At 31.2% G+C, this 26,030-nt stretch overlaps 2 protein-coding genes across 2 annotated transcripts in view; one reads left to right on the top strand and one right to left on the bottom strand.

Annotated features, from left to right (window-relative positions):
* The window catches only part of MYO18B (myosin XVIIIB), a 465,598-nt gene extending 446,142 nt beyond the window's left edge, over window positions 1-19,456 (top strand). The window contains exon 44 of the mRNA XM_067473590.1: window positions 19,444-19,456. The gene's annotated coding sequence lies outside the window, so the exon portion shown is untranslated. The remainder of the gene's footprint in view (window positions 1-19,443) is intronic.
* On the bottom strand, window positions 21-25,845 carry MN1 (MN1 proto-oncogene, transcriptional regulator). Its single transcript, XM_067473593.1, has 2 exons — window positions 23,038-25,845; window positions 21-3,711 (listed from the first exon to the last, which is right to left on the bottom strand). Exons 1-2 carry the CDS (start codon window positions 25,733-25,735, stop codon window positions 3,512-3,514), a joined length of 2,898 nt encoding a protein of 965 aa, XP_067329694.1. The 5' UTR covers window positions 25,736-25,845; the 3' UTR covers window positions 21-3,511.
* Between the last annotated feature and the right edge of the window lie 185 nt (window positions 25,846-26,030).

Genomic DNA, 26,030 nt, shown 5'->3' with positions numbered 1-26,030 from the left:
AAATTTATGCAAAGCCACTGTCCTTTTAACACTGCATTATTTATTTATTTATTGTTTTATTTTTTTCTCTCACCTCCTCTGTTGCTCAAAGTGAAACATATGATACAGGTATATACACACAAACACAAAAAGGCAAACAACAAACAAACAATCATCAAACAAAAAAAAATTCCCTTCTTTTCCCTAACCGTAAAACAACAAAACAATGATATATTTTAATTTTTTTTAAAGAATTCAAATAATAATAATAATAAGGAATATTTTGGGGGGAATTTATTTCATTATTATTATTATTATTTGATGGAATATTTCTCCTGATCATTATTATGAATATTTTTGGGGATATTTTTTTTTACTATTTCTTGTTTTATTATTTCCAATATTTTCTTGACTATTATTAAAAATATATTTTTTTGCATTTCCCCCCACTATTTTCTTATTAACAACAATAATGTATTTTTTTTTCTTTTTTCTGATTATTATGAATATTTTCAGGGATTAAAAAAACTATGTTTCTAATTATTTTTAATATTATTTTTATTATTATTTTAGGAAATACTTTCACTTTTTTATGATTTCTAATATTTTCCTGATTATTACTATTCACTAATTTTCCTGATTATTATTATTATATTGTAATTTTCCCACTTTTTTTCTGATGATTTCTAATATTTTCCTCATTGTTATTATGGACAAATTTCCACTATTTTCCTGATTATTGTATTGTCGAAGGCTTTCATGGCTGGAATCACTCAGTTCTTATGGGTTTTTTCGGGCTATATGGCCATGTTCTAGAGGCATTTCTCCTGACGTTTCGCCTGCATCTATGGCAAGCATCCTCAGAGGTAGTGAGGATGCTTGCCATAGATGCAGGCGAAATGTCAGGAGAAATGCCTCTAGAACATGGCCATATAGCCCGAAAAAACCCACAAGAACTTTTTGATTATTATTAACAATATTTTGGGAGAATTTTCAGCTATTTTTTCCTGATTATTATTTCCAATATTTTTCATTAATAATAATAATAATAATAATAATTTTTGTATTTTTTGTGGATTTCCCCGTTTTTCATTATTCTTGAGAATATTTTCCACTAATTTCTGATTATTATTTAATATTATTTTGATATTAAATAAAAATATTAATATAATAATCAGAAAATAGTAATAATTATTTTGGCAATTTTTCCACTATTTTTCATCATCATCACTAATAATATTATGAATGTTTCCCACCATTTTTCCAATTATTGTTATTTAATAATATCAATATCTAATATTCATATTAATATTAGAAAATAATAATTATTGGCAATTTTCCATTATTAGTACGAAAATTTTCCACCTTTTTTCTGATGATTGTTATTATTTCATATAATAACAACATTTAATAATATTAATAATAACTAGAAACATATATAACATTTTTGCAACTTTCCCACAGTTCTAACCCAAAAAGATCCAGGAAGTTGTTGTCGTCGTCCTTCTTTTATTCCCTTTAGAACACAAATGTGGAAACAACAACAATCTTAATTATTACATATTTCTAAACGTTTATTTAAATGACCCCCTCCCCCTTTTTCTCCCTTTTGTTTCAAATAAAAGTCCTAAAAAGAGAAATAAAGATTCCGTTGTTTGTTTGTTGTTTGCTGTCCGCCATTTTGAAGGGTTTCTTCTTTTTGGCGGCGATTTTGAAGGTCCTCCATTTCGAAATCAGCAGAGGTTGTCATTTGCCATCCGCCATATTGTCCTCCATTTTGAAAGAAAGAAAGGAAGAAAGGAAGTTTGTTGTTTGTCGTCCACCATTTTGGAGGTCGCCTTCTTTTTCTTCTCAGCCTCCATTTTGGAGGGTTTTTGGCCTACAATTTGGGCCTAAATTTTGAGGAGATGTTACCTTTTCTATTCTATTTTGAGGGGATTTCGGCCTCAATTTTGAAGTCCTTTTGGCTGCCATTTTGGAATGATTTTGAGGTGGATTTCGGCCTCTATTTTGAAGGCCCTTTAGGCATCCATTTTTCAGGCTCAATTTTGAGGCACTTTACGGGGACTTTATCCTCCATTTTGAAGGGATTTGGGGCTTCTGTTTTGAGAGTGTTTTCATTCTGAAAGCCTTTTGGCCTAGATTTTGAGGAGATTTTGACCTTCATTTTGAAGGCCTTTTAGGCCTCGATTATAAGGGGATTTTGAAGGCCTTTTAGGCCTACATTGTGAGGGCTTTTTTGGCCTCAGTTTTGAAAACATTTCAGCCTCCATTTTGAAGGCCCTTCTCTTCCATTTTTGAAGGCTCTTTGAGGGGATTTTGACTTCAATTTTGAGGGGATTTTGAAGGGATTTCAGCCTCAATTTTGAGGGCATTCTGAAGACCTTTCTTCTTCCAATCTTGGCCATTTGACAGGATTTCGGCCTCCATTTTTAAAGCCCTCCGTTTTGAAGGCCTTTCGGGCCTCCATTTTGTGGGATCTTTGCCTGCCATTTTGAAGAGCTTAATTTCAGGCTCCATTTTGGCCTTGTCCTTCATTTTGAAGGTCCTTTGGGGGAATTTCAGCTTCCATTTTGAGGGGATTTCGGCCTCCATTTTGAAAACTTGCAGGGCCTCATTTTGTCCTCCATTTTAAAGGCTTTTCCACCTAATATTTGAGGAGATTTTTGAGGGGCCTTTTTATTTTAATTTTGAAGGGGTTTCGGCCTCAATTTTGAAGTCCCTTTGGCCGCCATTTTGAATTGATTTGGAAGTGGATTTTGGCTTGTTTTTAGGGTTTTTATCCATCTTGAAGGCCTTTTCAGCCTCCATTTTAGGGCCTTTTGAATTGATTTTGAGGGGGATTTCGGCTTTCAATTTGAAAGCTATTTCTCCTCGATTCTGAAGGACTCAGGCCTCCATTTTGAGTGGATTTTGAAGGCCTTCTGAGGGGGGGTTCAGTCACCATTTTGAGGGCCTTTCAGCCTTCATTTTGCCAACCTTTTGGCAGCCATTTTGGATTGATTTGGAAGTGGATTTTGGCCCATTTTTAGGGGTTTTATCCATCTTGAAGGCCTTTCAGCCTCTATTTTAGGGTCTTTTGAATTGATTTTGAGGGGGATTTTGGCTTCCATTCTGAAAGCTATTTCTCCTCCATTCTGAAGGACTCAGGCCTCCATTTTGAGTGGATTTTGAAGGCCTTCTGAGGGGGGTTCAGTTGCCATTTCGAGGGCCTTTCAGCCTTCATTTTGCCGACCCTTTGGCCACCATTTTGAATTGATTTTGAAGAGGATATCAGCATTTTGAAGGCCTTTGGTGGGGGGGGGGGGGTTGAGCTGCCATTTTGAAGGCCTTCTGGGCCTCTATTTTGAGGGAATTTCGTCCTCCACTTTGAATTGATTTTGAGGTGATTTTGGCCACCATTTTGAATGCCTTTCGTCCTCCATTTTCTCTTCCATTTTGAAGGTCTTTCAACAGCTATTTGAAGAGTCTTTCCTCCATTTTGGGGACTTCTCTCTTTCTATCTTTCTTTCTCTCTATCTTTCTCATTCCTTCAGGTCAATGCAGCCACGAATGTCCCAAAGCGGTTGGCGATGTCTGAGTGCAAGCCCCGCCTCCAGCTGGGAGGGGCCTCTGGAGAAAGCTCCGCCTCCAACAGGCAGGACGAGGAAGAAGAAGGGCAAGAAGTGGAACCAGCCGAAGAGGAAGAGGCAGGACAGGAAGTGGGAGGAGGCTTCACCACAACGTCAAGTCCTGCAGGAATAAGGCAAGAGAGAAGGGAAAGTAAATAGAAAAATAATAATATAATATAAATATAACAATAATAAACATTTACTATAAGAATATAATAAATATAATAAAATACACAATGTAATAATGTATTAATACATAAATAAAATTATTTAATATAATATAACAAAATACACAATGTAATAATGTATTATTAAATAAATATATATAAAAATAAAAAATATTTAATATAATAAAAAATAAAATAAAATAATGTAATGTAATAGTAAATATAATAAACATAAAAATAAATACAATTAATATTATTTAATATAATAAACATAATAATAAATGTTTTATAATAAATATAATAACTATAACATAGTAATAGAAAAGGTTAATGTAATATAATAAATATTTAATATAATATAATATCTATAATAAATTTAACTATTTATTATTACATTATAATAAAAATAATAGTTATTATTTCATATAACAAGTTAAGGTAATATACTAATAATTATCAATTATAATTATAAATATCAATAATATAATATAATAATAAATATAAAAGAAAAGTTAAAGAAAAAAATCACTAAAATAATATAAAAATTATAAATGAAATATAATTATTATAATAATACAAAATAAAAGGTTACAGGAAAATAATAATAAACTATAATAATAAATATAAAAACAACAATATAATTAATATAGTAAGAATAAATATAATTATTATATAAGAATAATGTAAGAATATAATACAAAAAGGTTACGATATAATAATGGCAATATAATATAATAATGTAGTGATCAAATCATAATAATAATATATATAAAATATAAGAATGCTAATTATGAAATATCAGAATAAAATAAAAAAATGTAAGAACCCTTAAAGTAGTAACAATGTAATATGAAAAATAAAATCAAAAATATTAAAAAATTGCTGGAGAGGGTGTTAAGAACCAGGAACATATATACATATGTGGTGGCAATGTAAATAATTTTTGGGAGAAAGTATTTAGAGAAATAGAGGTTATAATGAATATGAAAATTGAGAAAAGTCCTAGTATAGCTTTATTATCATTATATAACAATAAACAACTGAAAAAGGAGGATAAAGAAGCGATAACAAACCTATTAACAATAGCAAGACTGCTCATAGCAAGGAACTGGAAAAAAGAAATAAATATACAAATAGAGGAGTGGTACAAGGAAGCATGGAAACTGGCAATAAACGATAAGCTTACATGTATATTAAAAGTTTAAAAAGGTATATGGAAACAAAGTGATTTTGATGTTATATGGGGAAAATTTGTAGTAAATGGTTTAAAAAATAAAGAAGGAAAGTTACCACCACACGAAGAAATGAGATTTTGGACAGATGATTTGTAAAAGTTGTGGCTTGAGATGGGGGGAGGGGAGCACAGTGGTGGGAAAAAAAGGGGGGGGGGGAAATGTTTAAGTGGAACAATAAGACTATGTTAAAGAGTGTGTTGAATAATATGTAACTGTTATAAACAAATGTATAACAAATGTAATAACTATGATAAAACAAAAATACTTAAACAAGAAAAAAATATTAAAAACTAAATATGTAATCAATAAAATACTATAAAATAGTATAAAATATAAAATATAACTACAAATAAAATTATAAATATATGTTAATTATATTAACTATATATGAGAAAAAATGCAAAATAATAATCATATATTAAATGTTACAAATGATAAAATAAAAAATAATTAAAATGAGATATGAACATAAATATAGCTAATATTTTTGGCAAATAACATTAAAATAAAACACACACACACATGTATATATGAGAAAAATACAACATAATAGTAATATATTAAATATTACAAATAATACAATAAAATTACAAATAATAATTAAAATAAACTGTGAACATAAATGATATAAATTAATATAAATAATATTTTGACAAACAAAACTTGACACAAAAGCCTCGGGATTCTGCTTCATTTTTGTTTTATTTATTTATATATTGTTATTATTTGTTATTTCCGCTTCTTGACCCAATGCAGCTTGAGGCCATTGAAATGAATGGAAGGAGAAAAGCACCCTAAAAACATATACTTTTGCACCACCATTTTTCTTTTTATGACAGATTGACCTATTTCTTTGGACACTGTCCCTGGGGTAGAAGATGGACAGAAAAACAAAAGGGAAATAAATGTAAAATAAAATTAAAACAAAAGGGTTAATAATAATGATAATAATAATAATATAATTCCTCCTGAATAAAAAGGTTTTTAAAATAATAATAAATAGATATCCATCCTTTAAAAGGGTTTCAAATAATAATAATAATAATAAAAATCCCTACTTAAAAATTAGGTTTTTAAATAATAAATAGAATAAATCTTATAAAATTTTAAATAAATAATAAATCCCTCCTTGAAAATTAGGCTTGTAATAATAATAATAATAATAATAATAACAATAATAAATCCCTCTTTGAAACGTTGGTATGTAATAATAATATAATTCCTTTACAATTATGTTTAATACTAACATCCTTCCTTGAAAAGAAGTTTTTAGTAATAATAATACAATATAATCATACAGATATCTCCTTAAAAATAATGTTCCATAATAATAATAATAATAGTAATAATAATAATAATAATATATTGTATAATTATACTATTATATTTTGGCAAATATTCTTGAAAATATGTTGTCTTCTTGAAAACGTTATTGCATCCTTGCAAAGTGTATTCCTACAAAATATATTCATGCAAACTATTATAGTCCTGCAAAATATATTCTATTCTTGCAAAAATATTTCTAAAAAATGTTTTTTTCTTGAAAAATGTAATTGCTATAATTGCAAACTTTACTGCAAATTATATTGGTGCAAAATATTTTCTCGCAAAATATTCTTCTGATATATTGTATTATTGCAAAAATATTCCTGCAATATATATATATTATATCCTTGCAAACCTTTATATTCCTGCAAAATATATTATAGTTTTTAAAAATATCCTTGCAAAAACATTCCTGCAAAATATTATTATATGTCATGAGGCAATAATAGAATGGTGTCCTGAGATGGTTTTTAAGCAACTGATTTTAAAGTGGATTTAAGTGATTTTAATGTTTGTGTATAATTTATGGCTATGTCCCAGCATTAAATGTTTGCTGTATACATTGTTGTGCTCTGCCCTGAGTCCCCTGCGGGGTGAGGAGGGTGGAATATAAATGATTGTAAATTCCATTCTTGCAAAATATATTCTATTCCCACAAACATTTTCTATTCTTGCAAAGATATTTTTGCAAAATTATTCCTGCAAAATATACATTTTTGCAAAAGTTTGTTGCAAAATATGTAATTTTTATTTTATTTATTAATTTAAAATTTTATTGCATTATTGCAAATTATATTATTGAAAAATATTCTTGCTACATTGGTTTCAAGCTGACAAATACCTGCATATTTTTATTTTAAGAGAACTAGATGAATATTGTATGTTGTGTTTGCACTGTGTTTTGATTAGGCCAACTGGCTAAGCAATAAATCGTCCATTCATTCTTGCAAAATATATATTGTATCCTTGCAAAATAATTCTTGCAAAATATATATTCTTTTGCAAAATATTCTTGCAAACTTTATTGCATTTTTGCAAATTATATTCTTGCAAAATATTCTTTTCCTGCAAAATATTATTGCAATTTTTGCCAACTTTGTTGCATTATCGCAAATTATATTCCTGAAAAACATAAAATATTCTTGCAAACTTTTATCGCATTGTTGCAAAAATATTTTTCTAATTCTTGCAAAAGAAATAGTATATCCTTATTTTTTAAAAACCCACTCTGCGCAATCAGTGCGATATCTATATATCTATCTGTATTATTGAGAAGCATTTCCTTGCAAACTACAAATCCCCGGACGGCCATTTCAAGCCATTTAACACTGAATCTCTCTCTAGAGGCTGAAAAAGAGTCGTTTTCCTTGCAAAACGGGCCATAAAACACAGTTAATTAAGCAAATTAATTATGCAAAAGAGCACACAAGCCACCCACCGAAAGGTTTTCCATAAAACAAACAAATTATAATATTGATATTATATTATGCATTTATTTAAACCTAGAAAATGTTTATATATATTATATATCACATTTATTTGTATTTCTTTACATGTCAGGATATTTGTGATATTTATTTTAGGAATATATTTCACAGGAATATAATATATACTAAATATTTCCCAAGTTTAAATAAATGCATATTATAAATATTTTCCATGTTAATAAAAAAATCCATATAATATAATTACAATATTTTCCTGACATTTTGATAAATGTATAATATATTTTAAAATAAATATTATCCTGAAATTTAAACAAATATATAATATATATTTTCCTGACGTATTATATACTATATTATATTTTCCTGATGTTTAAATTAATATAACACAATATTTTCCAGGTTTAATAAATACATAATATAAATATTATCCTGAATAATATAGAACAAATATTTTCCCAATGTATAATATAATATAAAATATAATAAATATTTCCCAGGTTTAAATAAATGCATATTATATTATATAAATAATAGATGCATTGCTTCCACACACACACAAATATGTGTGTGTTTATATATATATATTAATTGCAAAATTGTTTCCTCATTAAATAAACACTTTTGCCCCAGTAACAGATTTATGGCCAAAAGACACAAAAAACAGGAGATTACAATGCAAATTTTGGGGGGAGAAAAAAGTAAAGCAATTCATTTGCAAAAGATGAGAAAGGGGATTTGCAAAATGTATATTTTTGCATATTTTTGCAATTGATTTTCAAAGGAAGACATGCATTTATTAAGGGCAAAAATAAGGAAAAGGATGCTCTAATTTTTTTCCAAAGAAAGGATGCATCAATTAATTGCAAAAATAGGCAATTGGAAAAAATGCATCTTTTAATTACAAAATAGCATACATTAATTAATTGCAAAAAAGGGGAAAGGATGCGGGGGTTTTTTCAATTGAAGGAATGGATGTATTCATTGCAAAATAGGACACACATATTAATTGCAAAAGCAAAGGTAAAACAAGGCACTGCTTTTGCAAAGAGGAAATGCATAAATTAATTGCAAAAATTAACTTTTTGGAAAAGATCGATACATAAATTGCAAAAATGGGGGTAATTTCCCAATGTATTTTGCAAAAAAACAAAATCGTCTATTAATTGCAAAAATAAATAATGTAAAGAGGTGCATTTTAATTGCACAAAAATTGAAAATGCATTATATTTTGCAAAGAAAGGGTGGATTTATCAACTGCAAAAATGGAAATGGATGCACTATCTTAGCAAAGAAAGGATGTATCTAATAATTACAAAAAATAAGGAAAAATATGTACTTTTCTTGCAAAGGAGGGATGCATTTGTTCATTGCAAAAAATAAGGAAAATGCAATATTAATTGCAAAAATAAGAAAATGTGTTGCTTTTTGCAAAAGAAGGAATGAATCTATTCATTGCAAGAAATCAAGGAAACGGTTACAATACATTTTGCAAAAGATAAGAAAACATTTATAAATCCCAAAACCAAAAGGGAAAGATGCAGTATATTTTGCAAAGAACAAACACATTTATTGATGGCAAAATGAGTACATTTTATTGATTAGCCCACTGGCCGTATCAAAACATTTGACAAACACATACTCGTATTAATGGCAAAAAAGGGAAATGATGCACGATTACTTTGCAAAAGAAAGATGTATATATTCATTGCAAAAATAGCACAAATAATGCAATATGTTTTGCAAAGAAAGATTGCATTTAATTGCAAAAATTAGAAAGAATGTGCTTTTTTTGCAAAGAAAGAAATGCGTTTATCAACTGCAAAAAATAAGAAAATGATGCATTACTTTTTGCATAGAACAAATTTATCTATTAATTGCAAAAATAAGGAAACGGGTGCAATACATGTTGCAAAGAAAGTAATGCATTTATCAATTGCAAAAGATAAAAGCGAAACGATGCAATACATTTTGCAAAGGAAGGGAAGCATTATGAATTGATAAAAATTAGGATATATTTAGTTGCAAAAATAGGGAGAAGAACGTAATATTTTTTGCAAAGAGCAAATGCACCTATCAATTGCAAAAGCAAAGGAAATGATGCAATATGTTTTGCACAAAAAAGATGTATGTATTAATTGCAGAAATTACTTTCTGCAAAGGAAGCAATGCATTTATTAACTGCACAAATAATGCATTGATTGATTTCATAAATAAGGAAAAGAATGCATTAATAAGGGAAAGAAGCATGTATACGTTAATATCAAAAGAATAAAAGAATGCAATACGTTTTGTGAAGATTTTACTTGCAAAGCCAAAGAAAACAATGCACTGTTTTAGCAAAGATGCATTTATTTATTGCAAAAATAAAAAATGCACTATTATTTTGAAAAGAAAATGCAATTAATTGCAAAATAAGGAAAATAATGCAATATATTTTGCAAAGTACAAGGGTATCAATTAATTGCAAAAATAAGGATAACCATGAAATGCATTTTGCTAAGGAAGCAATGCATCTATTAAATTGCAAAAACCAGGGAAAGAATACACACTTTTATCCATAAGAAAGAATGTACATTCTTTGCAAAGGTTCAGGAAAAGGAAGAATGCAATCTATTTGCAAAGGAAAAGAATAATAAATGCAAAAAAGGGAGCCCCAAAGGTCATCTTGCTTGACCTCTGCTTTGCATAACAATCTGGCCTTTATCCCATTCATTTGCAGCCTTCCTTTCCCTTCATTTGCATTTTCGTTTCATTTTCTTTGCAAACATGCCTCCTTTTCTTTGCAAATATTTTGCATCCATTTTTTGAAACATTTTGATTTTTTGCTAATATTTTGCATTATTTTTTACAAATATTTTGCATCTATTTTTGCAAACATTTTGCATTCTTTAATGCAAACATTTTACATCTTTTTCTTTGCAAATATTTTGCATCCATTTTTCACTAATATTTTGCATCATTTGCAAAAAATAGCATTTTTGCAAATATTTTGCATCTTTTCTTTACAAGCATTTTGCATCCTTTTCCTCAAATATTTTGCATTTTTTGGCAATTAATCGATGTATTCCTCAATTGCAAAAAGTAGTGCATTTTCCCCCTTTTGCAATTAATAGATGCATTCCTTCCTTTGCAAATCATTTGGAATTTGGAAACTTTTCATTTTTTGCATTATTATGTCTCACTTCCATATCTATGAATATTTTTATTATTATTTATATCTCACTTCCATCTTTATATATTTAAAAAAATATTATTATTAATGTCCCATTTCCATCTATATGTATATTATTATTGTAATTCATCTCTTACTTCCATCTCTATATATTTATTATCACTATTATTTATTCGCAACTTTTCTATGCTATTAAAGGCCTATTAAAAGTCAACGGAGAAGTCATTTTATTCAAAAAATAAAATTGAGGAAAACCCCCTCCATTTTCTCCTCTATTATTATTATTATTATTATTATTATTATTATTATTATTATTATCATCCTTATCCCGCTCAGATTTCAGCTTACTCCCCCCTCCCCGTTTCCCTAATTTCGTATTTCACTTCATTTTCTCCTCATTTTCCTTCAATTTATCCTCATTTCTCTTCATATCCTCATTATTTCCCTTCATTTCCTCATTATTTCCCTCCATTTTATGTCTATTTCCCTTCATTTCCCTTTCTTATTTCTCCTCATTTCTTTATTTCCCCATATATCCGTATTTCACATCATTTCCTTATTATTTCCCTTCATTTCCTTATTTCCCTCCATTTATCCTTATTTCTCTTCATTTCCTCATTATTTCCCTCCGTTTTATGCCTTTTTCCCTCCTTTTCCTCATTATTTCCCTTCATTTCCTCATATCCCTCAGTTTTCTTATTTCCCCATTTTATCCTTATTTCACATCATTTCCTAATTATTTCCCTTCATTTTCTCATTTTCCTATTTCTCTTTGTTTCCTCCTTATTTCCTTCAATTTTATCCTTATTTCACTTCATTTCCTCATTATTTCCCTTCACTTTATGCGTATTTCCCTTCATTTCCATTAAATTTCCCCTTATTTCCCTGTTTCTTCATTATTTTCCTTCATTTCCCTTCGATTTCTCCTTATTTCACTTCATTTCCTCATTAATTTCCCCATTTTCCTTCCTTTTCTCCTCATTTTCCACTTAATTTCCTTTCAAATATGGAGGAAACTGAGGGAAGCAAGTAGGAAGATGGAAGGAAATGAAGAGATGTGAGGGAAATACGGATGAACTGAAGGGAAATAAGGAGGAAATAAGTGTAATAAGGATAAACTGAAGAGAAATGAGGAAATTGAAGGGAAATAAGGGGGAAATTGGGGGTAAATGAGGAAATGAAGAGAAATAAGGAGGAAGTGGAAATAATGAGAAATCGAGGAAATAAATGGGAAACGGAGGTAAATAATGAGAAAATGGAGGTAAATAAGGAGAAATGGGAAATAAGGAGAAATTGAAAAGGAGGATTGAAGGGAAATAATGAGAAATGAGAGGAAAATTGAGGTAAATAAAGCAGAAATCTGAGGAAAGTAAGGATAAATTGAAGGGAAATAACAAGAAATGAAGAGAAATAATTAGGAAATTGATAGAAATAAGAGGAAATCTGAAGTAAGTGGAAATCTGAGAGGAGAAATGAAAGAGTAAATAAGGAAAATAAGCGCAAACCTGAGGGAAATAATGATAACACTGAGAGAACTGAAGGAAAGAAGTAGACATCGGAAGGAAATAATGAGGAAACTGAATAAGACTCAGTTGAAGGGAAACAGGGATAAAAAGAAGGGAAAACAGATACATGGAAGGTTAATAAGTATAAATCAGAAGTTAAAGTGATAAAACTGATGGATGTAAGTGAAAATCTGAGGTAAATAAGTGGAAATCTGAAGTAAATAAGGTTCAATTGAAGGGAAGCAATTATAAATCTGAAGTAAATAAGGCTCAATTGGAGAGGAAATATAGATAAGTGGAAGAGAAAAGAGGAGGAAATAGGTAAGTAATGAGGAGACAGAGGCAAATAAGGATAAACGGAAGGGAAATGAAGGAAATAAGGAAAAGTTTGAGGTAAACAAGGAGAAAACTGAGGGAAATGTGGGAAACTATGAAGGGAAAACAGTAAATATTGAGAAATCTTAAGTAAACAAGGATACATTTGGAGGGAATTAACAAGAAATGAAGGCATTGGAGAAAATGAGGCAAATTAGGCTAAACTGAAAGGAAATAAGGAGAAATTAGGGGTAAAGGGGATTTAGCCTTTAATAAGGATAAATCTGTGGGGAAATATGTTCAATCATGATGTAAAACGAATAAAAGAAGGGAAATGACTAAAACATTGAAGTAAAAAGGATAGATCTGAAGTAAATAGAAAAATGAGGTAAAATGATACATCTGAGGTAAATAATGATAGATGAAAGGGAAATTAAGTAGAAATTGAGGTAAATACATAGAAATCTGAGGTAGAAGGGATAAACTGAAGCCAAATCAGGATAAATCTGAGGTAAATAAGGATAAATGAAAGGGAAATAAGTAGAAATCTGAGGTAAATAACTATAAATCTGAAGTAAACAAATATTAATCTGAGGTAAAAAGGATTAATAGAAGGAAAATAAGGAGAAATCTGAGGTAAAAAGAACAGTTCTGAGGTAAGTAAGGATACATTTGAGGTAAATAAGGTTACATTGAAGGGAAATAAGTATAAATTTGAGGGATATAAATAGAAATCTGAGGGAAAAAGTAAAAATCTGAGGGGGGAAATGATAAATGAAAGGGAAATTAGTAGAAATTGAGGTAAATAAGGCTAAATTGAAGGAAAATAAGGCTAAATCTGAGGTAAATAATGGGAAATCAGAGGGAAATGAGGCCTAACGAAGGAAGCCGTGGGCGCAGAATAATAAGGAAGGCCTTCCTTTCTTTGCCATAAAAGGGCCTTTCACACAACAGACATGGAATTAAATAGAATTAAAGGGTAATTTTGGGGGGGAGAAAAGAAAGGTCGGAAATGGCCCTAAAATATATAAAATAAATGAATTAAACATCATATTTGGACTACATATATATGTTTGAAAAACGCCTCATGAAACACATGGAAAAAATAGAAATTTCAACATATATTAAAGAAGGAAGATTAAATAAAATAATGATGTCTGAAAATGCCTCATAAAAATATATTAAGGAGAAATTATTATTATTATTATTATTATTATGAGGAAAATGTGAACTATGTATGTCCAAAAACGCCTCAAAAATATATTAAAGGAAAATAAAATAATATGTCCAAAAACACCTCATGAAAACAGCTTAAAGGAAAAATTTAATAATATGTCTGTAAATATCTCACAAAAATATATTGAAGGAAAATATAATAATAATGATAATAATAATATTTTTCCTTCTTGAATATATTTTGTGATGTGCTTTCAGAAATGTAATAATAATAATATGATGTCCAAAAATGCCTAATGAAATATATTCAAGAAGGAGAAATTATTATTATCATTATTATCATTATTTTCCTCGAATATATTTTCTTGAGGCATTTTTGGACATATTATTTTTATTATATTTTCCTTCAATATATTTTCGTATTTTGTCTGTAAACGCCTCACAAAAATATATTAAAAGAAAATAAAATATGTCTGAAAATGCCTCATGAAATCATATTAAAATATAATAAAAAATTCTACTAAGTCTGAAAATATCTCATGAAAATATATTCAAGAAGGAAAATATAATAATAATAATAATAATAATAATCCCTTCTTGAATATATTTTGTGAGGCGTTTTCGAACATATAAATAATAATATGTCTGAAACTACCTCATAAAATATTTTAAATATAACAATAATAATCTGAAAATGCCTCATGAAATATATTCAAGGAGAATTTATTATTATTATTATTATTATTATTATTATTATTATTTGGTGGAAAAGTTAATCATATACATCCAAAAACGCCTCACAAAAATATATTCAAGAAGGAAAATAATAATAATAATAATAACAACAATAATAATAATATGCCTGAAAATGCCTCACAAAAATATATTCAAGAAGGAAAATTAAATGAAATAATAATAATAATAATAATAAAAAAATTCCTTCTTGAATTTATTTAGCAAGGTGTTTTCAGACATATAAAAATAGATAAATAATATGTCTGAAAACTACTCATGAAATAAATATACTAACAACAATCTAAAAATGGCTCATGAAGTATATTCAAGAACGAGAATTAAATATTATTATTATTATTATTTGGAGGAAAGGTGAATCATATACGTCCAAAAATGCCCCACGAAATATATTCGAGAAAGGAAATTAAATATAATAATAAAGTTTTTGGACATATAATAATAAAATCACTAATAATAAAGTAATAATAATAAATGTGCCAAGATTATTCAGGAAGGAACATGTATTATTATTATTACTATTACTATTATTATTTGAAGGAAAGGTGAACTATATATGTCCAAAAAAAGCCTCATGAAATATTTAAGGAAATTTTTTATTTAATTAATACAATGTATTTAATTATTACAATATATTAACCTAATCTCAAAGAAAAAATTCCTTTGGTTCCAAAAAAGATTAATATTTAATATTAAATATTATTTTATACTAAATAGCATGTTTATAAGATTATTGTGAAATGCGAGTCCATATAATAATGAAAAATAAGATTAATAATTTTTTTTATGCTTTAAATAACATCTGAAGATAAAATAAAGCATAATAATAATAATAATAATAATAATAGCAAATATTTAGTTTGTTAAGTAGATTGTTGGTCTCGATCCTGAGAGAAAAGAGTTTTAAAAATTATTACTATTATTATTTCTTATCATATATTTTTGGGGAATGAATAATTCACCAAGAAAATAATTACAAAAATATACACATTATTATTATTGAATATATTCAAGAAGGATTTTTTGGCAGTTTTTATTATTATTATTATTATTATTATTATATTTATATTTCCTTCGTAAATGTATTTTGTGAGACATTTTGGAAATTATTATTAGTCCAAAATGCCCCATTAAATACACTTAAAAAGGAAAATCTATTATTATTATATTTATTTTTTCTTAAATATTGTGTGAGGCATATATATATATATATATATATATCCTTTCCTCCAATTAATAATAATTCCTTCTTGAATATATTTGTGTGGCATTTTTGGACAGTTAATAATAATAATGTATGTGTAACATATATATAAATAATATATGTATATGTATAATATAAATAATATTTTAAATTAAATATTTATTTTTATTAAAAATCAATTTTATTGATTTTGATTATACTTCCCATTTAATAATAATAATAATAATAATAATAATAATATTTTATTTCTTTTTTAAGAATAAAATTTATTTGGTATATATATATATATATATATATATACCCTATAAATACTGGTATATATATATATATATATATATATATATATATCTCTGCATTTTCTTCCCATTTAATATTTATAATTTTTAAAAGTTATTTATTTCTATATATTTATTTATATTTATTTCTCTTACTTATATTACTTATCATTTTAAATTTTTAAATATATATTTAAAAAATAAAAATTGTTGGGATATTTATATATATATTTATTGGTGTATTTTCTTCCCACTTAATATTTATTTCCTTTTTCCTTAAAAAAATGGAATAAAATAAAATTTACTATTTTTTAAATTAAATTTAATGGAAAAACAAATAAAAGCCATTCATTAATCATCAATAGTGAAAGGAGGAAATAAAGAGATTAATTCCCGCAATTAATTCTAATTAATTCAATTAAGGAGCGGCTTTTCCAAAGGACCACACACATCGATTCGCCATTAAAATTTAATATGACATTAAATTAATTAAAATAATAAAACTCAATATTTGACTAGGAAATAATAATAAAAATTACTTTGAAATGTTTTTTCAATAAATAAAATAAAATAAAAATTATCTAGATTTTATGCAAAATATATTTGTTTTAAAAAAGGAAAATATTGTAAATAAATTCCCTTGAAAAAAGAAAACATACTAATAGAAATACACTAATAGAAAATAGAGTAAATCAAAATTTGTTGAATTTCAATAATAATAGTAAATTAATATATATTAGCCAAATATTTAGAAAGATCTCCTTTCTGTCATTTCAATTATTATTATTATTATTATTATTACATTTAAAATCTTATTATTACTACTATTAACACAACAGAAATATAATGGAATATACTGAATGTACTGAAATGATATCCAAATGTGTTCCAAATGTATATTATTTTAACATTCTTTTTAATAAGTACAAAATATAATAATATATAAAACAGTATATTATCTCATTGTCCCACTCTGTTACAATTGTAAATAATAATAAAAATATAATATATATTATGGTGAAGCAAAATAACAATCAGATAGTATTATGATTCTGTAGCATTTTAAATAAATAATAATAACAGTTATCTCAACAGTTTAGAAAGAAATAAACAAAATATATAAATGCAAAAATAATATATTGTATCAAAATAATAATACAAACTCCCCCATCGCAGTTTGTACATTATATTAATAATAAAATGCAAATATAATAAAAACTATCAATAAAATAATATAGAATAAAATAATAATATCATATAATAATTTATATATTTAAATTATTTTGCAATAAATGCCCATCTTTCATGTCAATATATATGTAATATATATATATATATATATATGTAATATAGGTAACATTTATATTTATATTTTAATAATATTCAATATTGTTAATGCTTGCTAATAATATTTATGTTATTTTAATATAGACATACATGTTAATAATATATGTTCTTGCTGCTTATTTAATATTTATATCATTTAATGATGTGTGTGTGTGTGTGTGTGCGCACGTGCGTGTGTGTTTTGCCTTCAGGCAAGTTGCCAATAATATATTTACATTCTAATTATATTATACATTTTATAAATATCTATTTATATTTATGTGTGTCTATATATAGATAGATAGATATAGATATATACACACACACACAATGTCCTTCCAATCCCTTGTTGATAGCTTACCATTGATTTATTAATATTTTGTCATTAATAATTTCCATTATTATTTTGTCTTTATTTTGTATATTATATGAAGGAGAGAAAAAAGGAAGGCGAAAGAAAGAGGACAAGTAAAAATATACGGAAGTAAAGAAAGAAAGAAAGAAAGAAAGAGAAAGAAGGAAAGAAATAAGAATGAAGGAATGAAAAAACAGGAGAATGAAAGAAAAAGAAAAAGGAAGGAAGAAGAAAAGGAGAAACAGAAGAAAGGAAGGAAAGGGAAGGAGGAGGAGAAGAGACAAAAAACGGGAATGGAAATAAAAAAGGAGGGAAGAAAACAGGTGGCAGAGGGAATGGGAGAAAGACAGAAAGAAGGAAGAGAAAAAGGAAATGCAAGAAATAAATTTTAAAAGAACTATAATGCAAGAAAGATAAGAAGGAAGAAAACGTGAGAAAGAATGAGAGAGATGGAAAGAAAGAAATGTAAGCAAAGTAAGGGGGAGAAAGAAAGAGGAAGAAAGAATAAATAAATAGAAAGTAACAAAGGAGAAATAGATGGAAGGAGAGAAATAGGGAATGGAAAGAAGGAAGGAAAGGTAAGAGATAAATAGGAAGGAGAACGAGAAAGAGGGAAGGAAAGGGAGAATGAGAGAGATGAAAAGTGAGAAAGATAAACAGGAAGGAAGGAAATGAGAGAAAGACAGAAATGTAAGAAATAAATAGAAAGAAAAGATGGAAGGAAGGAAGGAAAAGAAGGAGCAAAGTGAGAAAGAAAATAAAGGAAGAAGGAAGGAAAGACAAGCGAAGTAAAGGAAAGAGCAAGGGAAAGAAAGGAATAAAAAGAAAAAAGACAGGAGGAAGGGACTGAGAGAAAGAGAAGGAAAGAAGGAAGGCAGTAGAAGAAATAAAAAGGAATGGGAGAAAGAAGGAATGAAAAGAGGGATGGAAGAAGGAAGGATAGATAGATAGAAAGAAATAAAAGGGAGGGAAGGAAGGAGAAAGAGATAGAAGAAGAAAGATAGGGAGGGAAGAAAGAAAGGAGAGAAAATGAGTTGGAAGGAAGGATAAATAGAAAGGAAAGAACAGGATAAAGAAAGGAAAAGAGAAATGGAACGATAAGGAATATGAAGGAAGGAAGGAGAAAGAGGGGGAGTGAGAAAGAAAGTGAAGGAAGGAAGGAAAGAGAGAAGGGGGATGGAAGGAAAGAAAGATAGATAGGAAGAAACGGGAGAAAGAAAGGTAGAAAGAGGGATGAAAGAAGGAATAATACGGAAGGATGAGAAGAATGAAAGAAAAAGAAAAGGAAAGAAAGAAAGCCAAAGAGTGGGGGAGGGGAGGGAAGAAGGAATAAAAAGAAAGGAAAGACAGAAGGCAGAACAAAGAGAGAAACAGAAGGAATAATAAAGGAAAGATTGAGAAATAAAAAGAAGGAAAGATGGGAAGACGTAGAATGAATAGAAAGAAAGAAGGGAAAGGGAGAGAAAGAGGAAGGAAGGAGAAAGTTTGAAAGAATGATAAGAACGAAGGAAGGAACAGGAGAAAGTAATGAGAGAAAGAGGGAAAGAATGGGATAAGGAAGGAAGGAAAGGAAAGAAGGAAGGAATAATATGAAAGGAAATAAAGAAAAATAAAAACGGAGAAAGGGGAAAACGAAAGAAGGAAAGAAAAAAAAGGAAAGATAAGATAAAGAAATGAAATATGAACAGCAGGACGGAGAGAGAAGAAAGAAAGAAAGAAAGAAAGAAAGAAGAAAAAGAGATGAAGGAAAAAGGAAGAAAAGATGAACGGCAAGACAGAAAGAGAAAAAGAAGGAATAACAAGGAAGGAAGGAAAGAAAGAAAGAGCAAAGGAAGTAAAGAAAGTAGAGAGTGAGAAACAAGAAGGAATAATAAGAAAGAAGATTAAAGGGAAAAGGAGAGAAAGAAAATAGAAGAGAAAGACGGAAGGAAATGGAGAGAAGAAATAACACGGGAGGAAAGAAAGAAAGAAATAATATGGAAGGAAAGGAAGAAGGGAAAAGGAAGGAAGGAAGCGATTGGAAGAAAGAAGAGAAAAAGAAGGAAAGAAAAGAAAGATGAACAGTGGAACAGAGAGAGAATGAATAAGAAGGAAGGAAGGAAGGGAAGAAAGAAAGAAAGAAAGAAAGAAGAGAAAGAAGGAACAATTGAAGAGATATAGGAGAGAGAGAGAAAAAGATGATGATGAGGATGATAATAATAATAATAATAGAAGAAGAAAAAGAAGAAGAAGAGAAAGAAGGAAGGAAATGGAAGGAATAAAAAGGAAGAAAAGAATGATACAGAAGAAAAGCAGCAGAAAGATGGTGGAAGAAAATGGTTATAACAATATTCTTCTTCATAATAATAATAATAATAATAATAATAATAATGGAAGGAAGGAAACGGAAGGAATAAAATCAAAGGAAGGAATAATACAGAAGGAGAAAAGGTAATTTAATAAATATGATATATAAAGATATATAATACAATATAATATAAATAATATAATATACAAGGAATTTGGGGAAGAATGGAGAAAGACAGAGGAAGAAAAGTGATATAAGAAGAAGAGAAAGAAGATTTTTTTTCATGTCCCTTCTGGCAGTGGTTGGTCATTTGTGTAGATTTTGTTTTGTCCTGTCAGGAGCGACTTGAGAAACTGCAAGTTGCTTCTGGTGTGAGAATTGGAAGTCTATAAGGACGTTGCCTAGGGGACGCCCGGATGTTTTGATGTTTTACCATCCTTATGGGAGGCTTCTCTCATGTCCCCAAACTTGGCACACAGAGCTCCCTCTATCAGCTAGAGCTGATAGAGGGAGCTCAACCCTCTCCCCAGATTCAAATCACTGACCTGTTGGTCAGCAGTCTTGCCGGCACAAGGGTTTAACCCATTGCGCCACCGGGGAAAGAAAGAAGGCGAAAGACTGAAGAAGGAAGAAAAGCAATATAATACTAAAATTTATTATAATAGAGAAAGAAGGAATACAGAAGGAAAGAAGAGGAGGAGAAATACAAGAAGGAAGAAAAGGGATATAAATAATAATAACAATAATAATAATATAAAAATATAAAGGAGGGAACAATACGGAAGGAAAGAAAACCAGAAAGACAAGAGGAAGGAAAAGGGAAATAATAATAATAATAATAATAATAATAATAATAATAATAAAAAACCAGAGGAAAAGAAAAGGGATATAATGATACAAATAATTATAACAACACCAATAATAGGGAAATAAGGCAGGAATAATACAGAAGGAAAGAAAAGAGAAAGACAAGAGGAAGGAAAAAAAGGGATATAACAATATTCATATTAATAATAGAAAGAAGAAAGGAAACAGAAGGAATAAAAATGAAAAGAAGGAATAATACTGAAGGAAAGAAGAAGAATAGAGATAAAGACAGCGGAAGGAAAAGGGATACAATAATAAAGAAGGCAGGCATACAACAGAAGGAAAGAAGAAGACAAGCAATAATACAAATATTTATAATATTAATATTAATAATAATTAAGGAGGAAGAAAAGGGATATATATATTAATATTTATAATAGTAGAAGAGAGGGAAAGAGTAAAAGAGAGAGAAAGAAGGAATTGTCAAAGGCTTTCATGGCCGGAATCACTGGGTTGTTGTTAGTTTTTCGGGCTGTATGGGCATGTTCTAGAAGCATTCTCTCCTGACATTTCACCTGCATCTGTGGTAAGCATCCTCAGAGGTTGTGAGGTTTTACAAACTTTGAGGATGCCTACCACAAATGCAGGCGAAATGTCAGAAGAGAATGCTTCTAAAACATGCCCGTACAGCCCGAAAAACCAACAACAACCCAAGGAAGGAAGGAATATGGAAGGAAAGTAGGAGACAGAAGGAAGAAAAGGGATGTAATAATAATATAAATAGAGAAAGACAAAGGAAGAAAATGGATATAGTACAAATATTTATAATAATAAAAAAGAAGAAAGAAACAGGATATAATAGTAGTAATAGCAGAGAAAGAAGTAAGGAATAATATGGAAGGAAAGAGAGAAAAGAGGAAAGAAGGGAGAAAGTATAAGAACTGAAAGGCATATCAAAAAAGAATGAATGAAGGAGAAAGTGAGGAAAGAATGAGAAAGTATAGAAAGAAGAAATAAAGTGAAATAATAATAATATGAAGAGAAACAGGATGGAGAGGAAGAAATGAGAGAAGAGAAGTCCTTTTTCACTAATTTATTAAAATGATCATATTATATTTTTATCTATGTATTTAACTCTCTTTAGACTCTGATTCCCATCATCCTGATTAAAGAAGTGGATGTTGGTTGGTTTGTTTAACAATAAATAACTTGTGATATAATCAGCAGATTAAATAAATGTATCATAAATTAAACAGGTATGTTGGGTTTGATTTACATTATTTAATATAATATTGATTTATTTATTTCAAACATTTGTACCCCGTCTTTCTCAACCACCGAGGGGGCGCTCAGGGTGGCTTACAACCAGCAACAATTTGATGGCAACACATACAACATAACAATATAACACAAGTTAGACATTCATTAAAACATTAAATTATAAAATACCCATTAAAAACATTAAAAACAATGTAGCCGCATCCAAGTTCAATATTTAATAACAACTATAATAAATATAATTATATACAAATAAATATAACAAATATAAATAACAAAATAAAATAATAATAAATTGAAATGAATATAAACAAATGTTTTATTCCGTATAAATAAAATAATCAAATAAAATTATAGTATATGAAATATAACACAAAAATATAATAAATGAAATATTTAATACATAACATATTATATTTATTATATTTTTACATCAACGCAAATGCACCAAAAGAAACATAATGCAAACTAAATATAATAGGTATAATAAAATAAATAGAGAAAATTTAATTAAAATGATAAAACTGCAAAATAATAAATGAATATATATGATAAATATATTTACATAAAACAAGCAAAACAAAAGGTAAAATAAAATAAAAATGAAAAATAATAAATCAAATATAATAAAGGAGTACAAATGTGATAAAATAACAATAAATCAATATACAAATAAATATAAGTAAAAATAAATACAAAAATATAGTAACAAAACAAAAATGATCAAAATAAAATAAAAAAGTGTAAGACATAATGAAATGAAAAGTACATGTTACAATATATAATAAATATGATTATCTTCATATACAATGCATTACCTTCCTTGCTCTCCTTGCTGTCCTCTTCTCTCTTCTTGGAAGAAGAAGAAGGGGGTGCCCCCCCCAGGTACCATCCAGCAGCCCCTATCAGCGAGTCCAAGTCCAGGCTTTTACTGCTGTTCATGTTATTCCCTTTGTTGTTGTTGTGTCCTTCCTTGTTGTTGTTCTTTTCCTTGTTGTTGTTGTTGAGGACCCCTCCTTCCTCCGAGATGCTGAACTGCTGCCTCTGGAGCTGGATCTGGGCCTGCAGGATCTCCAAAGGGTGGACCTCCTCCAATGGGGGGCCCTTAGCGGGCTCGTCCATTGGCCCTACAGTCGATTCTGGGGGGCCCATTGGGTTATTATGGGCCCCTATCTGTCCATTCAGGCCATTATTAGGACCCAATGGGTTATTGGCCCCTATCGGCCCATTGGGACCCATATTGGGGCCTCCCAATGCATTGGAGGTTCCTAACTGTCCATTGGAGGCCCCTATTTGTCCATTGGGACCCATACTAGGGCCTCCCAATGCATTGGAGGCCCCTATCTGTCCATTCGAGCCTATGTTAGGGCCTCCTATTGGATTGTTGGTGCCTATTTGCCCATTGGGACCCACATTGGAGCCTCCCATTTGGTTATTATGGGGCCCTATCTGTCCATTGGGGACCCCCATTGAGTTATTCGGGGCCCCCAATGGATTATTGCCCCCTAATTGTACATTGGAGCCTCCTGTTGGGTTATTGGCCCCTATTTGCCCATTGGGACCCATATTAGGCCCTCCTATTGGGTTAGTGCCCCCTATCTGTCCATTCAGGCCTATATTGGGGGCTCCCATTGAGTTATTAGGCCCCCCCAATGTATTGGAGGCCCCTATTTGCCCACTGGAGGACCCCATTGGGTTATTAGGTCCTGCCAATGCATTGGAGGCCCCTACTGGGTTATTGTGTGCCCCTATCTGCCCACTGGGGCCCATATTAGGGCCTCCCATTGGGTTATTATGGGCACCTATCTCCCTACCATTACCATTGTTCCTATTGCTAGCCTCCCCATTCTGAGCCTTGGGGGGTGTCGGGGGCTCTTGATTGACAGCCGGGGATGGGCTCTCCCCACTCTCCCGCTTCCTCCTCCCCCGCTTGGCCCCGCCCCCTGCTTTCCCTGCTTCCTGATTGGGCGAAAAGCCTTCACTACCGCTATTCCCATCACTAAGATTGACCTTGGCAACTTTCTCTATACTATTATTACTTCCTTTCTTGCCAAAGGTCACATGCAAGTTAGGCGACCCCAAACTGGCGATCATATTCTGACAAGCTGTCGACAGGGCGGCCAGGCAGCTCTGTCCAAATAAATTATGCAAATTGCTGTTGTTGTGATGCAAGGTGTTGTTTTCCTTCAGAGAAAGCGTCCCAAGTTTGTTGTTGTTCGCATTAAAATCCATTAATCCTAATGGAGGGGACGAAGAGGAGGAGGAAGACGACGAAGGAGACATTTTGAGACCTTCTGCTCCATACAAAGCCTCATTGGGAGTAGATTTGCCATACAAGGCTTCATTGGGAGTAGATTTGAGGCCTTCACTGCCAAACAAAACCTCACTGGAAGTTGATTTGAGGCCTTCTGTTCCATACAAAGCCTCACTGGGAGGTTTGCCATACAAAACCTCATTGGGAGTGGATTTGAGGCCTTCGCCGCCATACAAAGCCTCATTGGGATTGGTTTTGAGGCCTTCGCTGCCGTACAAAGCCTCACTATTATGGTTGCCGTCGAACCAATTCGCCTCATAGGCCTCGTTCGGCCGCAATTGAGGTCTGGCCGCCATTTGCTTCATCATCAGCGCCGCGTTGGCGTGCATTTCGTTGCCATGGGAGTTGTAGTCCGTTAAGGAATGCTGGCTACTATGATGGTGGCCACCCCAAGGGTCGTAACGAGGCCGTTTGGCGGCGTGGCCGTAAAGCGCGGCGTCGTAATGCTGCAGGCGCGGCGGAGAGCCAAACGCCTCGGCGGCTGAGGAGAAATGAGGCCTGTTTTCCAAGCGCCGGATCGGAAACTCGAACTGCGCATGCGCGGCGCCACCACTCCCGTTGGCTTGCTGCTCAGCGCACTGCCTCATTGGCTGCAGTTGCGCGCATGCGCTGTTACTATTCGCCATTCTCGGCGAAACAAACGGCCGCTCGAAATATCCTCCATTTTGGTGCTGCTGCTGTTGCTTAGCAACGCACAAGCCAGTCCCCGCCCCCGGGGAGACGCTGTAATCCGCTTCCGCGTATCCCGGATGCTCGTATCCATTATTGAGGCTATTGCTGGGATTATATTCTCCGCTCAAAGACATGCCTTGGAAAGCAGCAGCGCGGTGCGGCGATTGGTCGAGCGGCAAACATGGCCGCGCGTTGCTAGGATACGGAGGCGGGACGAAGGAAGAGGTTGATGGCGTGGGGTCACTTCCGCCGCTGTCCAACTCGAAGCCGGCGTAACCCAACATCCGATTGTTGTTGCTATGGAGACAGGAAGGCGACTCGAAGCCGAACGGTTGTTGTTGATAGTAATGTTGCTGTTGTTGCTGCTGGAAGCCATACCCGTCATTTCCGCTTCCGGCGAGGTGGAGGCCCATGGCCTGGGCGCTGTTGGCAGGCAGGATCCCCGGGTGTCGCAACTGCTGCTCCGGAGGGAACATGGCGGCGCCCGGTCCCAGCGGGGCTTCCGGGCATCTTCGGCGCGGAGGGAACATCCGGCGGAAGTGCTCTCATGGGAAGGAGGGAGAGCCCCACCTCCCTCCCTCCCCTTCTTCTCTATTCCCTTCCTTCCGCGCCGCTGCCTCGAAAGCGTCTGAGCCGCAGACGGGGCCAACGCGCGCTTTTAAAGCCAACGTGGCGGCCAATCAGTGCGCAGGAAAGGGAACAGCGCCGGCCAATCCGCGGCCTCCGGGGCGGGGCTTGAGCTCGAGCGCCACTGCGCATGCGTCTCGGGTGAGGGGGGGTTCGGAAAGGCTCTACTGCGCATGGTCGCAATCTCAACAGAGCGAT

Source organism: Anolis sagrei, chromosome X (assembly GCF_037176765.1).
Source record: "Anolis sagrei isolate rAnoSag1 chromosome X, rAnoSag1.mat, whole genome shotgun sequence".
Lineage (NCBI taxonomy): Eukaryota > Metazoa > Chordata > Lepidosauria > Squamata > Dactyloidae > Anolis > Anolis sagrei.
The sequence above is the reverse complement of the archived record's forward strand: the minus strand, read 5'-3'. Positions and strand labels throughout refer to the sequence as shown.

Bases quoted from the DNA above. Each gene is read 5' to 3' on its own strand.
- MN1 (XM_067473593.1), bottom strand. From the start codon at position 25,735: ATGTTCCCTCCGCGCCGAAGATGCCCGGAAGCCCCGCTGGGACCGGGC. The intron at 3,712-23,037 runs GTAATGCATTGT...TTATTCCTGCAG, and splicing joins CAGCAAGGAGAGCAAGGAAG to GACTTGACGTTGTGGTGAAG.